General features: G+C 40.4%; 1 protein-coding gene across 1 annotated transcript in view; it reads left to right on the forward strand.

Annotated features, from left to right (window-relative positions):
- The window catches only part of Smurf2 (SMAD specific E3 ubiquitin protein ligase 2), a 78,706-nt gene that overhangs the window by 51,194 nt on the left and 11,900 nt on the right, over nucleotides 1-15,612 (forward strand). Inside the window, exons 11-15 of the mRNA XM_042702666.1 lie at nucleotides 1,095-1,290; nucleotides 3,659-3,762; nucleotides 8,497-8,611; nucleotides 11,107-11,285; nucleotides 14,149-14,286. Coding sequence (XP_042558600.1) covers nucleotides 1,095-1,290; nucleotides 3,659-3,762; nucleotides 8,497-8,611; nucleotides 11,107-11,285; nucleotides 14,149-14,286 — 732 coding nt within the window. The remainder of the gene's footprint in view (nucleotides 1-1,094; nucleotides 1,291-3,658; nucleotides 3,763-8,496; nucleotides 8,612-11,106; nucleotides 11,286-14,148; nucleotides 14,287-15,612) is intronic.

Here is a 15,612-nt window from a genome sequence, read left to right on the forward strand (position 1 = left end):
TAACATAGTAACATTTTTTAACTTCCTGACCTCTTATTGGAATTGATTACTTTCTGACATTATAGAGGTGTTTAAAAAATCTTAGATGCAGTATAAGATTTTATGCTAGTAGGATAAAAATATGTGTATTGTACTGGCGAGCTAATGTGGTGAATCATAAGTCACTTTAGCACAGCCATCCTTTGGTGGTACCAAGGTTTGAACTCAGGGCCTTGGGCTGGCTAAGCAAGGGCTTTTCTACTTGAATCTCACCTCTAGCTGGAGAATGTACATGATGTATCACTGAATGCATATTAAAAAGCCAAATACATAATTATTATGGGTATTTTGCTACACACAAAACACTTAAACTTGTTTGTAAAGTACTTCTTTCTTCATGTCAGTAACATATATGATTGCCCACATTCTTGTGGTCCAGTTTAGAACAAGTACAGGATGAAGGATCTCTGCTAAGATGCCAGGTCCATTCTTGTTTGGTTTATCTATAAAGGCAAACTCTAACAAGCAGTGTTTGGCATCTGCCTGAATTTTAGAGTGAGCGGTGGAAAAATGTAGAAGAGTAGAGGACCTGGAAATGGTATTTGAAGGATTCATTCTAAGCAGCTTGTAAGGCATTATGCATAAATCTTCTTTATCCAGTTCTATCACATAAGAATTCTATCAATTCAGCTGGGCGCTGGTGGTTCACGCCTATAAACCTAGCTGCGCAGGAGGCTGAGATCTGAGGATCGTGGCTCAAAGCCAGCCCGGGAGGAAAAGTCTATGAGACTCTTATCTCCAATGATCCACCAGAAAACTGGAAGTGGTGCTATGGCTCATGTATAGAGTGCTCTCCATGAGCTGAAGAGCTGAGGGACAGCGCCCAGGCCCTATGACCAACCAAAAAAAAAAAATTCTATCAATTCATAAGAATATGAAAAATAATTTTGGAGCTGTATCATTTCAAAAAATGTTAGGCTAGTCATATGTCTCAGTAAGGCTTGGAAAATGGTGTAACTAGAATTACTTTATGGTCTAATGCTATTTTAAATGTATAGTTCCAATCTTTTAAAAATTTAAAATGCTTTCATAATAGCATTTTTGTTTACTTCCAGTAGGCAGAACCAACTGAAAGACCAACAGCAACAGCAAGTGGTGTCATTATGCCCTGATGACACAGAGTGTCTCACGGTGCCCAGGTACAAGCGAGATCTGGTTCAGAAACTAAAAATCTTGCGGCAAGAACTTTCTCAACAACAGCCGCAGGCTGGCCATTGCCGCATCGAAGTTTCCAGGGAAGAGATTTTTGAGGTAAATTAGTCCCTCCCTCCCTCCCTCCCTCTTTCCCTCCTTCCCTCCTTCCCTCTCTCTCCCTTTCTCCCTTCTTGGGAAATTTTTGGATTTGAATTCTGGGTGTTATGCTTGTTAGACTGGTGCTCTATCACTTGAGCCATGCCTTTAATCTTATTTTTAAAAAGGAAAAATTAAATTTAGTGTTTTGCTCTTTTCCAGAAGTACTGTTGTTGGACTCTTTATAAGAGAGAAAGTGTGTATGTGTGTGTGTGTGTGAGAGAGAGAGAGACAGAGAGAGAGAGAGAGAGAGAGTATGTATGTATGTATGTGTATGCTGTATGTGCTGTGTGCACTGCATGTTCCTGGTCTGGGTTTGACTCAGCCTGAGCATTGTTCCTTAGCTTTTTCACTCAAGGCTGGTGCTGTACCCCTAGAGCCACAGCACTATTTGCTTTTTGGTGGTTAGTTGGAGATAAGAGGTTCACAAACATTTCCACCTGGGCTGGCTGTGAGCTATGATCTTCAGATCTCAATTTCCTCAGTAGCTAGGATTAAACGTATGAGCCACTGCACCTGGCTAAATATTTTAATTATAGGAAGCAAAAGTCAATAATATTGGGGAGACAGTATAGAAGGTAAGCACTTATTGAATGATGATTGCTAGGTAAACTAATTGGTTTAGTTTGATGTCTGCATTGCAAATACTTATTTGTTATTGAATTTAAATGGTCATAAATATCCATCATGTATGTTTTAACTGCTCTGAATGATAAGAGATTCATAAATAAAAAAGCTCTTATATTTCACTACTATTGGAGTATTTCTTTAATTTGTTGAAAAATCTTTCTTTCTGGTATATACTTTTAACTTTGGATTATAGCCTGAAAGTCAACTGAAAGGTGGTAGAGGTCAAAGGCAGGTATTTCCTTCTCTGGAGATTGCTGGATAAGAGGCTAGTGGGAATTGATAATCCTTGTGCTAAAGGGTGAATTTTTCCTCCTCTCAGAGAATTCTTAACCTTGTTTGTAGATGTGAGTTGAAGCACATTGTATATCTGCATAGAAATTTCACAATGAAATCCCTTTGTGTATAGCTAGTGTATGTTAATAAAAAAGCAAAACAAAAGATGTAAAAGTTATCTATGGAATGAACATATGAATGATTTTACCTAAATTTTCTGATTTTTAACTTTTTAAAAAATATCTGTGTGGGGCTTGAACTCAAGACCTAGGTGCTGTCCCTGAGCTTTTCTGTTCAAGTAGTGCTCTACCACTTTGAACCACAGCTCCACTTCTGGTTTTCTGGTGGTTAATTGGAGATAAGAGTCTCACAGACGCCAGGCGCTGGTGGCTCACGCCTGTAATCCTAGCTACTCAGGAGGCTGAGATCTGAGGATCCCGGTTCAAAGCCAGCCCGGACATGAGAGACCGTGAGACTCCTATCTCCAATAAACCACCAGAAAACCAGAAGTGGCGCTGTAGCTCAAGTGGTAGAGCGCTCGCCTTGAGCTGAAGAGCTGAGGGACAGCGCCCTGGCCTAGAGTTCAGGCCCACAACCGACCAAAAAAGAAAAAAAAATTCAGTATCTCTACCATAGTTTGATTTTAATATTGAATAACACTGTAAACTATGATTCTTAGAGCTAAAATATGGAGTTTGCATCTGGTAGACTTAGAATAAAATATTTATCAAATGACTTCATTGTAGTAGAAGTAAAATCTCTCCCTCCCTCCCCCCTCTCTCTACATTTTGTTTCAGAAGTCCCATGAATCTTTTTTTTTTTTTTTTTTTGGGGGTCAGTCATGGGGCTTGAACTCTGGACTTGGGTGCTGTTGCTGCACTCTTCAGCTCAAGGCGAGTGCTCTACTGCTTGAGCCACAGAGCCACTTCCGGTTTTTGAGTGGTTTATTGGAGATAAGAGTCTCACGGGAGTTTCCTGCCCGGGCTGACTTTGACTTTGAACCGTGATCCTCAGATCTCAGCCTCCTGAGTAGCTAGGATTACGGGCGTGAGCCACCAGTGCGGTGTCCCATGAATCTTGTTTCATGAAGTTTAGAATCTGTTCATAGGACCAGTGTTGTTGTTGTTGTTGTTTTGCCAGTTCTATAGCTTGAACTCAGGGCCTCAGCACTGTCCCTGAGCTTTTTTTCACTCAAGGCTAGCACTCTCCCACTTGAGCCACAGCATCACTTCTGGCTTTTTCTGTTTATGTGGTACCGATGAATCAAACCCAGGGCTTCGTGCATGCTAGGCAAGGACTCTTAGCACTAAGCCACATTCTCAGCCGAATCAGTGAATTTTAAGCTTATTTAAATTTGTGGTTGATAAAGGGAGTGTTTAATAGGCTACAAGCACCTGGTAATAACAATGTATTAATTGCTTTTTAGGAATCTTACCGACAGGTCATGAAAATGAGACCAAAAGATCTCTGGAAGCGATTAATGATTAAATTTCGAGGAGAAGAAGGCCTTGACTATGGAGGGGTTGCAAGGTAAAGACTTGTTTACAGTTAGTGACATGCATCTTTTTTTTTTTTGGTCGGTCATGGGGCTTGAACTCTGGGTTTGGGTGCTGTCCCTGCGCTCGTCAGCTCAAGGTGAGCGCTCTATTGCTTGAGCCACAGCGCCACTTCCAGTTTTCTAGTGGTTTATTGGAGATAAATGTCTCATGGACTTTCCTGCCCGGGCTGGCTTTGAACCACAATCCTCAGATCTCAGCCTCCTGAGTAGCTAGGATTACAGGCGTGAGCCACTGGCGACCAGCTGTGACATGCATCTTTATACTTAGGAAATCTAAGATTCTTTTTGTAACTTCTATGACATTTATTTTCTAGTACAATGTTTCTTGGGTTTATAGAGAGGAAATCCTAATAGTTATATTGACACTGAGATTAGAGGAGTACTATTACCTTACTACTCCCAGATGGGTGATAGGACCCAACCAGACTTTCTCTGAAAAGTAGCTGCATTCCATTAAGGACTGTTAGTCGTGCTTGCAGGCCTGCAATTTCACCATCTCTTCTTTAGCATGTGTTTTCCCTCTATTTTACATTGTCAGAAATAGTTTAGAGGTATGGCTCAATGTAAGAGTGCCAGTACTGCAAAAAAACAAAAATGAAACCCAATTTTGTCAGGAACAGCCTTGAGATTTTTTTCTCTGCCTCTTTGTTGTGGGTTTTTTTTTAACCTTGAATGCACATAGATGAGCCATATGTGTATATCTCATGATATATGTATGTCTTCATACAGAAGGCGGCATGTTGCTGCTATATTTATGTATTCAATTATACATCAAGTCTAATTGATTCTTTGTGGGGAGAGGTTCTTTTGTGGTGCTGGTGATCAAACAGTTAGGAAACTGGATTTGCCACTGAGCTGAATCCCACCAAATCAGTATGCGCGCGTGCGCGCGCGCACACACACACACGCGCACGCGCGCGCACACACGCACGCGCACGCACACGCACACACACACACACGCACACACACACGCACACACACACACACGCGCGCGCGCACACACACACACACACACACACACACCCTGATTGGCCACTGAGCTGAATCCCATCAAATCAATGTGTTTCTGGTACACACACACACACCATTGGTACACACCCCCCACTGGTACACACACACACACCCCTGCATCAGAGTGAGCTGAATCCCACCAAATCAGTATGCTTCTGGTACACACACACACACACACTGCATCAGAGTGAGCTGGTACACACACACACACACACACACTGCATCAGAGTGAGCTGGTACATACACACACTGCATCAGTGAGCTGGTATACACACACACACACTGCATCAGAGTGAGCTAGTACACACACACACTGCATCAGAGTGAGCTGGTACACACACACACACACACACACACACACACACACACACACACACACACACACACACACACACACACACACACACACACACACACACACACACCCTGCATCAGAGTGAGCTGAATCCCATCAAATCAGTATGTTTCTGGTATACACACACACACACCCTGCATCAGAGTGAGCTGAATCCCATCAAATCAGTATGTTTCTGGTATACACACACACACACCCTGCATCAGAGTATTCTTCCAGGTTTGAAAATTCACATTATATAAATATAGGGGAAACCTTATAGCTGTGAATTGAAATGTTCTGAGAATCATCATGATAATTCTACTGCTATATTCTAAATCTAATGTAAATGAAATTGCGTTTTCACTAAATCTTATAATTGCTACTTAGCATCATTCTTATTTGTACAATTGTCATTCTGTCACTTGAAAAAGCTTACAAATGGGTAATTTCTTTAGAATTTTAGAAAACATCTTTTGCATAGCATTGTTAGGCTTAATAGTTTATGGAATAATTCACTTATGAAGAGAATTTAATTATTAGGAAATATCTGCTGATGGTATCTATATATACAATAAATTAGTATTCTTTTTAAAGTAACTTCTTTTTAACTTACTGCTATTAAGGTTGGGTAGCATAAATGGATTGTGGCAATCAAATGCTTTTTCTAAACATTCTGCTATAGATCCCTCAAAAATAGTCCTACTTGAACTCAGAGCCTGATCACTGTCCCTCAGCTCTTCAGCTCAAAGCAGCCAATCTTCCACTTGAGCCACAGCACCCACTTCTGGCTTTTTCTGTGTATATGGTGCTGAGGGATTGAACCCAGGGCCTCATGCATGCAAGGCAAGCACGCTACCACTGAGCCACCTTCCCAGCCCCTTTTACATCTATTCTACAAACTTAGGAAAATAAAACAAAAATGAATTTTCTTTAAAGAAATAGAAATAGATGCCTTAGACATACAAAGCATATAAAATATATCAGTATGTGTATTGGAAAGATGCATATGTGGAAACGTACATTTTTTTTCTCCTAAGTTTTGAAGCATGGTATATGATAGTAATTTGCTTTAGACTTCATCATATAAAATTTTGAAAGTTTGCTAGACTAATTATTAATAGTATTCCACTCCATCTGTTTTAAATGTACTATTCAACCTATTTCATCCATAATATCAAAATCATTTAACTTTTCCCTGGTTGAAGACTATTAAGAATTAACATTGGAATACAATATCTTAGGGCCTAGTGATTTGATTTGATTTGCACTAAAATATACAAGTTTTTTTTTTTTTTTTTCTCTTCTTTTCAATACTAGGGTTTGAACTTGGGGCTTTGTGTTTGCACTCTACCATTTAAGCCACATCTGAAGCCCTTATTTTTTGTTTATGGTTACATTTTAGGCAGAATCTTGGAATTTTTACCTGGGCCTTACTGATTAAAATGGGTCTCACTAATTTTTTGCCTGGTACTATTTATTGTGAGGTTTCTAAAACATTGCCCACAGACTTCAGGCTAGCCCTTCAGTGTATCTATGCGAAATGTCTTAGCATCTCTGACCATTTTTTTTTTTTTTTTGTTAGTCATGGGGCTTGAACCTCTGGGCTTGGGCGCTGTCCTTCAGCTCTTCACCTCAAGACACGTGCTCTACAACTTGAGCCACAGTACCACTTCTGGTTTTCTAGTGGTTTATTGGAGATAAGAATCTCACGGACTTTCCTGCCTGTGCTGACTTTGAATCATGATCCTCAGATTCAGCCTCCTTAGTAGCTAGGATTACAGCTGTGAATCACCAGCACCTGGCTTAAAAAATTTTTTTTTATCATAGTTTGTGTTAGGCTTTATACAGGAAAAAAAATTATGAAATGAGCAATAATATTTCTTTTATTTTTTGGCTATACTGGGGTTTGAACTCAGGGCTTCTCATTTCCTAAGCATTTGCGTATTACTGAATCATGCCTCTGGCCCTGAGTTTTGCTGGTTATTTTTCAGATAGAGTGTTGATTCCTGCCTAGGTACGTAATGAGTGGAATCCATCTATGTTAGGCTTCTGGTAGCTTGGATGGCATTTCATCTAGTTTCTCATCAAGAAGAAGTCTTAAGGAATTTTTTTCTGTCTGTAATGTCCTCAAACAATGTCAGGCTCTCAGGCCATAAGAGTTACAGCTGTGGGCTGGGAATGTGGCTTAGTGGTAGAGTGCTTGCCCAGCATGCATGAAGCCCTGGGTTCGATTCTTTAGTACCACGTAAACAGAAAAAGCCAGAAGTGGTGCTGTGGCTCAAAGTGGTAGAGTGCTAGCTTTGAGCAAAAAGATCAGGGACAGTGCCCAGGTCCCTAAGTTCAAGGCCCATGACTGGTTAAAAAAAAAAAAAAAAAAAAGCGGGGCGCCAGTGGCTCACATCTGTAATCCTAGCTCCTAGCTCCAGCTATTCAGGAGACTGAGATCTGAGGATCAGGATTCAAAGCCAGCCTGTGCTGGAATGTCCATGAGACTATCTCCAATAAGTCACCAGAAAACCAGAGGTGGTGCTGTAGCTTAAGTGGTAGAGTGCTAGCCTTGAGCTGAAAGGTGTAAGCTACCAGTACCCAGCTGTGAAACTTACTGAAAAATACAAACATCAAAGCACTCCTTTTTCTGAAAGAGCAAATTTATTTTGCATTATTATTTATCTACATAAATCTACCCTCAGTGGAGTGGACCAGGGTAGTCTATACAATATGAGTATTTAATTTAAAATAAAACCAAACTCTCCCTTTGTTTTACATTTATCATGGAGCATTTAAAGAAATGTTTTGGGTTATGGCATCTCATAAGTAACTGAACTGTTAGGTAAAACCCTTATACTTTCTGATGCTAAAGTGTAAAAAAGTTGAGCAGTGACTTTAGTATAATAAGAAGTATTTTCATTTGCTGTTTGATCATGGTAGATTTTTCTAGTGTGTTTTTTTTTTCTAGTATGATTTTTTTGTTTTTTTGTCGGTCATGGAGCACGAACTCTGGGCCTGAGCACTGTCCCTCAGCTCTTCAGCTCAAAGCTAGCGCTCTACCACTTGAGCCACAGTGCCACTTCTGGCTTTTTCTGCTTTGTGTGGTGCTGAGGAATGGAACGGAGGGCCTCATGCATGCAAGGCAAGCATTGTACCACTGAGCCACCTTCCCAGCCCCTCAAGTATGATTTTATATAATAAAATTCATCCTTAATTTCATTTTATTTAAAAATGTTCTTGGATTGGCATGTGGCTCAAATATAGAGCATTTAAGGGCCCTTGGTTCACACACATCCATATCTACATCCATATCCAGTTTTGCTAATGCAACTAATGGCATACCGTAACAAATACCACATCTTGTTTCTAGGGAATGGTTGTATCTCCTGTCACATGAAATGTTGAATCCATACTATGGCCTCTTCCAGTATTCAAGAGACGACATCTATACATTGCAAATCAATCCTGACTCTGCTGTTAACCCGGTATGGTTCATAGTTTGGATAATGATGTGAATTAAATTGGGTCCTACAATGTGCTTACAATGCTTTTTCATCTTTAAATGTTAATGTAGTTTAAAGGAATGACTTGTTTTAATCTTGATCCTATCCTTTGTCTCTTTAATTTCTCTTCCAAAAAAATTTTCTCTAGTAAATGCCTAGGTATTTGAACCAGTTAAGGCACAAGGATATTTATTATTAATGACAGCTCCTGTGGAAACTAACAAGTGTTGAGAAGAGGAAAGATGCAATTGATTAAGTAATTATAAAAAAGAACACAGGAGGATAAGTCATCTGAGGATGGCTCAGAGCAAAGATCTCTGTCTGAAAACAAATAAAACAGGAGGGCTTGAGGTGTGACTTGAATGATGAAGGCTTGGCTAACCAAACTTACCTGAGTACAGTCTCCAATACCAAAAAAATCTCAAAGGGAAGATGGGAGGGAGATTAATAATGAGTTTAAGATTTATATATTTGAGAAGTGAAAGACTTTTAAAATACAAACATCCTGGCCGGGCACTGGTGGCTCATGTCTGTAATCCTAGCTACTCGGGAGGCTGAGATCTGAGGATCATGGTTCAAAGCCAGCCTGGGCAGGAAAGTCTGTGAGACTCTTTTTTTTTTTTTTTTTGGGGGTCCGGTCGTGGGGCCTGAACTCTGGGCCTGGGCACTGTCCCTCAGCTCTCCAGCTCAAGGCTAGCGCTCTACCACTTGAGGCACAGTGCCACTTCCGGCTTTTTTCTTTTTTCTTATGTGGTGCTGAGGAATCGAACCCAGGGCCTCATGCATGCAAGGCAAGTGCTCTACCACTGAGCCACCTTCCCAGCCCAGGTCTGTGGAATTTTGAGGTTCAATTTCTAGTTAGGTAAAGGAAGCAGTGTTTAAGGTTGAAAGCTTTCTTCCGTAATAAAGGATTCAGTAGGAGGTGAGAGGAGAGGAAGAGAGCAGGATCTGTAAGTAGATTCATAAAGCAGCAATGAGATTGTAGTTTGGATTAATTTCTTTTTTTTTTTGGTCAGTCATGGGCCTGAACTCTAGGCCTGGACACTATCCTTCTGCTCCTCAGCTCAAGGCCAGAGCTCTACCACTTGAGCCACAGCACCACTTCCGACTTTTTCTGCTTATGTAGTGCTGAGGTATCGAACCCAAGGCTTCATGCATGCAAGGCAAGCACTCTACCACTGAGCCACTTTCCCAGCCCAAATGCCTGTGACAAATACACTTTTTTTTTGTCAGTCATTGGGGCTTGAACTCTGGGCCTGGGTGCTGTCCCTCAGCTCTTCAGCTCAAGGCTAACACTCTACCACTTGAGCCACTGCACCAATTCTAGCTTTTTTTCTATTTATGTGATGCTGAGGAATTGAACCCAGGGGCTTATGCATTCAGGGCAAGCACTCTCCACTGAGCCACCTCCCCAGGCCCTTGGATTAATTTCTACAAGATAAACTGTACCAAGTGATTTTGCTCTTTGAGAAAGGCTATATAATAGGCTATTTTACAGTGATTTAGAAAATCTTGGGGCTGGGAAGGTGGCTCAGTGGTGGAGTACTTGCCTCAAATGCATGAAGTCCTGCATTTGATTCCTCAGCACCACATAGGCAGAAAAAGCCGGAAGTGGCTCTGTGGCTCAACTGGTAGAGTGCTAGCCTCAAGCTGAATTGCTGAAAGACAGCGCCCAGGCCCAGAGTTCAGGCCCCACAACCAACAAAAAAAAGAAAAAAGAAAAAAATCGTTTTTTTTTTTTTTTGTCTCCAGTCGTGGGGCCTGAACTCTGGGCCTGGGCGCTGTCTTTCAGCTCTTCAGCTCAAGGCTAGCACTCTACCACTTGAGCCATAGCGCCTACCTCCGGCTTTTTTCTTTTTGCTTATGTGGTGCTGAGGAATTGAACCCAGGGCCTCAGGCATGCAAGGCAAGCACTCTACCACTGAGCCACCTTCCCAGCCCCAAGAAAAAATCTTGAGCATGCCTTATAGAAATACTTTCTGAGCTGGGTACCAGTGGCTCATGCCTATAATCTTAGCTACCCAGGAGGCTGAGATATGAGGATCACAGTTTGAAGCCGGCCCAGGGAGGAAAGTTCCCTTGAGACTCTTATCTCCAGTTAATACTCAGAAACTGGAAGTGGTGCTGTTGCTTAAGTGGTAGAGTGCTATTCTTGAGTACAAAGAAGCTCAGGGACAGTGCCAGGCCCTGAGTTCAAGCCCCACAACTGACAAAAAAATATAAAAAATAAAGAAAAATACTTTCTGAAGATTACTGAGCTTTGATATGCTAAACTAAACCTATTCCATTTGAATAGTTACTGAGTAGAAATTTGATACTTATCAAAAAAAGCTAGCTGATGATGGCTGGTGGCTGCCTTAGCTTCCTAGCATGCAAAAAAAAGAAGCTCAAAATCAATGTTGCCTAAGTATTTTTTATTAAAAGATTCTTTGATAGTTTCTGAGTTAAGTATTTATTTGACTTTTTATCAATTTCAGGAGCATTTATCATATTTCCACTTTGTCGGAAGGATAATGGGAATGGCTGTGTTTCATGGACATTATATCGATGGTGGTTTCACATTGCCTTTTTATAAACAGTTGCTTGGGAAATCAATTACTTTGGATGATATGGAGTTAGTTGATCCAGACCTTCATAACAGTTTGGTGTGGATACTGTACGTATTTAATCTTTTATGTGTTTATTGCAGTTAGATCCAAAACTATTGCGGTTACTTAAAATTAAAAAAAAATGTATGTACACAAAATATTGTGTGATAGGACCACCTAAGACTTTTCCCCTTTCCTCTGTTTTTCTTTACATTTACTTTTTTTTTTTTTTGGTCAGTCATGGGGCTTAAACTCTGGGCCTGAGTGCTGTCCCTCAACTTTTCAGCTCAAGGCAAGTGCTCTACCACTTGAGCCACAGCGCCACTTCTGTTTTTCTAGTGGTTTACTGGAGATAAGAGTTTCATGGACTTTCCTGCCTGGGCTAGCTTTGAATCATGATCCTTAGATCTCAGCCTCCTGAGTAGCTAGGAACATTTTACATTCTTTAATGTTAGAAAATGTTAGTTACTTTTATGAGGGAAAAAAGTTGGTCCAAATTATCTCTTACTGAAGTCCTTGGGACAAGAAGTATTTCATATTTTACTTTTTCCCATATCTTGGAATAGTTGTATGTACTTGAGATATCTTGGGGACAGGACTCAAGTATGGACACAAAACTTGGCTTTTGTTGCACATACACCATATACATGTAGCCTGAAGATAATCACACAATATTTTTAGTGAGCCTGTTTTTTACTTCCAGCTATCACATGAAGTTGGGGGTGGAATTTTCCACTGGTAATGTCATATCAACACTGAAAAAGCTTTGGATTTTGGAAAACTTTAGGTTTTGGGTTTTCAGATTGGGGATGTTCAGTCTGTGGATTCTGTTTTATAGAGTACTGCATGTAATAATTTCTTCCATGTGATACAAGTTCTGTTCTAGTGCATGATAAAATAACAAATTTCGGCTGCTATGGCTTTTTTTTTTTCTTTTCAGTCCTGGGGCTTGAACTCAGGACCTGGGCTCTGTCCCTGAGTCTCTTTGTGCTCAAGGCTAGCTCTCTACCACTTAAGCCACAGAACCACTTCTGGCTTTTTTGAGTACTTTATTGGAGGTAAGAGTCTCACAGGGACTTTTGTGCCTGGGTTAGCTTTGAACCACAGCTCCTCAGATCTCAGCTTCCTGAGTAGCTAGGATTACAGGCATGAGCCACTGGCAACCAGCTTATTATTATTATTATTTTATATTTTAAAAACTTACATTATATAGGGGAGATTTTATTGTTAAATTTTCATACATAAAGTATTCCAATCAGTCTCACTCCCTTTATCTTCTCCTCGTTTCCCTACCTCTTGTCATAACAATTTCAGTAGCTTTCCTTCATTCTGTGTTCATAGCTGCAAACTATCTGTTTTGACCATATTCATCCTTTTTAGCTCAACCCCTCCTAATACTGTCCACCCCCACAGAATCTAATTTTCTTTTCCTGTCCCTTTGCCTATTGATTGACAGCTTTCATTGAGCTTCTGTATACTGTTTTCATCATATATACTTATAATATATATATATATATATATATATATATATATATTTTTTTTTTTTTTTTTTTTTTTTTGGTCCGGTCGTGGGGCCTGAACACTGGGCATGGGTACTATCCCTCAGCAATTCAGCTAAAGGCTAGCACTCTACCACTTGAGCCACAGCGCCACTTCTGGCTTTTTTTCTTTTTGCTTAGGTGGTGAGGAGGAATTGAACCCAGGGCCTCATGCATGCAAGGCAAGCGCTCTGCCACTGAGCCACCTTCCCAGCCCCTCTTACAGTATATTTCAGAGTTGTTCACTTTCGTTATTTTCCTCAGTTCCCCTTCTCTCTAAGTAGTCCTTCATGTTCTATGGTTATCCATACATATATATATATATCTATATTTATATATATATGGATATATATAAATATATATATATCCATACATATATATATATCTATATATATCTATATATATCTATATATATCTATATATATCTATATATATCTATATATATATGGGTTTATGCATGTCTGTACATGCCCATGAATGTGTATCTCTTTTAGGTCCAGCTTTCACATATGAGTGAAAGCATATACTTTGTTTTTTGAGCTTAGTCTGTCCAATCCAATATGATGGCCTCCAGTTGCATCCATTTTCCTGCAAATGACATGATTCTGTTTTCCTTTCTGCAGTGGCTTTTTAATGAAGTAATGACAGTTTGGGCCATACTTTAATGTAAGAACTAAGTCTCTTTAATGTAATAATTAATTCTGTTTAGGAAGGTAAATTGTCAGTGATTCTTTTTTTTTTTTTTTTTTATCAGTCGTGGGGCTTGAACTCTGGGCTTGGGCCCTGTCCCTGAGCTCTTCTCTCCCCACTTCCCTCTCACCTCACCACATATTTTTCACTGAGATGATCTATTTGGTCATTCAAGGGTGCTAGATTCTGTTAGAGCATTTTGTCTGAAGGCCAAACATAACTAAAGTTTTGAGGTGTAGTAGTTCAAAATCCAGTTTTATCCAAGGCGTTGTTAGAACATAGGAAGTAATATACTCTTAGTTTTGAAGGGTAAAGCTCTTTTCTGCTCAAGGAAGGGTGGGATGATAGCATAGGAACTGTCAAATTATAAAACATTTTAAAGCTGGGCTCCAGTAGCTCAAGCCTGTAATCCTAGCTACTCAGGAGGCTGAGATCTGAGGATCATGGTTCACAGCCTGCCCACCAGCCCGTGCAGGAAAGTCCATGAGACTCTTATCTCCAATTAACCACTAGAAAACCGGAAGTGGTGCTGTGGCTCAAGTGGAAGAGTGCTCACCTTGAGCTGAAGAGCGCAGGGACAGCACCCAGCTGAATTCAAGCCCCACGACCGACAAAAAAAATTAGCTGAATCTGTCTCACCTACTAACACACCTGTAGTGTCTGTTGTTTAAGGCTCACTTACATATTTTTTTCTTTCTCCTAGTGAAAATGATATTACAGGTGTTTTGGATCATACCTTCTGTGTTGAACATAATGCATATGGTGAAATTATTCAGCATGAACTTAAACCAAATGGCAAAAGTATCCCTGTTACAGAAGAAAATAAAAAAGAATATGTCAGGTAAACACTTATACATTATCATAATTCAGAACATTTAATAAATGTTCTAGGTTGTCAATGTGGAGGTATATTCAAATTTTTAGGTAATCTTACTGCTACAAAATAAGCTACTATGGAAATTAATAGCTTAAAAACAACCACTTGGGGCTGGGAATGTGGCTTAGTGGTAGAGTGCTTACCTAGCATGTATGAAGTCCTGGGTTCAATTCCTTAGTACAGAAAAAAGCCAGAAGGGGCTGGGAAAGTGGCTCAGTGGTAGAGTGCTTGTCTTGCATGCATGAGGCTCTGGGTTCGATTCCTCAGTACCACATAAGCAAAAAAAGAAAAAAGCTGGAAGTGGCATTGTAGCTCAAGTGGTAGAGCGCTAGCCTTAAGCTGAAGAGCTGAGGGACAGTGCCCAGGCCCAGAGTTCAGGCCCCATGACCGGACCCGAAAAAAGAAAGCCAGAAATGGCACTGTGGCTGAAGTGGTGGAGTGCTTATCTTGAGCAAAGGAAGCTCAGGGACAGTGCCTAGGCCTTGAGTTCAAACTCTAGGACTGGCAAAAATAAAAAAAATAATAAGTAAGTGCCTGTTTTTTGTTGTTTTTTTTTTTTTAAACATTTCCGGGATCCGTAATCTTTTTTTTTTGGATCCGGTCGTGGGGCCTGAGCACTGTCCCTCAGCTCTTCAGCTCAAGACTAGCGCTCTACCACTTGAGTCACAGCACCACTTCCGGCTTTTTTCTTTTTGCTTATGTGGTGCTAAGGAATCGAACTCAGGGCCTCAGGCATGCAAGGCAAGCGCTCTACCACTGAGCCACCTTCCCAGCCCAGGATCAGTAATCTTGAGTGTAGAGAACAGTAGAGTTGGCAACTAGGATTGAAAAAAGGCCAAGATGGCCTCTTCATTTCATGTATGTGAGGTCTCAGCTAGATAGCTTAGTGGCAGTTTCAGGACTCTTTTACAGAAAAAAAAACATAGTTAATATAATTAAGGATGATCAGTTCAATATTATTTGTAGAAAATCAACTACAAAATTATTTTCAGAGTATACAAAATGTACATTATGTGGTGGTTTGAAAAAATAAGCTATGTAAATTATCAAGTTTATTTATTTATTTATTTTTGGGTCTGGTTGTGGGGCCTGAACTCTGGGCCTGAGCACTGTCCCTCAGCTCTTCAGCTCAAGGCTAGCGCTCTACCACTTGAGCCACAGCGCCACTTCCGGCTTTTTGCTTTTTTCTTATGTGGTGCTGAGGAATCGAACCCAGGGCCTCAGTCATGCAAGGCAAGCGCTCTACCACTGAGCCACCTTCCCAGCCCTAAATTATCAAGTTTAAAACCA

Source organism: Dipodomys spectabilis, unplaced genomic scaffold, assembly GCF_019054845.1.
Source record: "Dipodomys spectabilis isolate Male_0828 unplaced genomic scaffold, ASM1905484v1 ptg000329l, whole genome shotgun sequence".
Lineage (NCBI taxonomy): Eukaryota > Metazoa > Chordata > Mammalia > Rodentia > Heteromyidae > Dipodomys > Dipodomys spectabilis.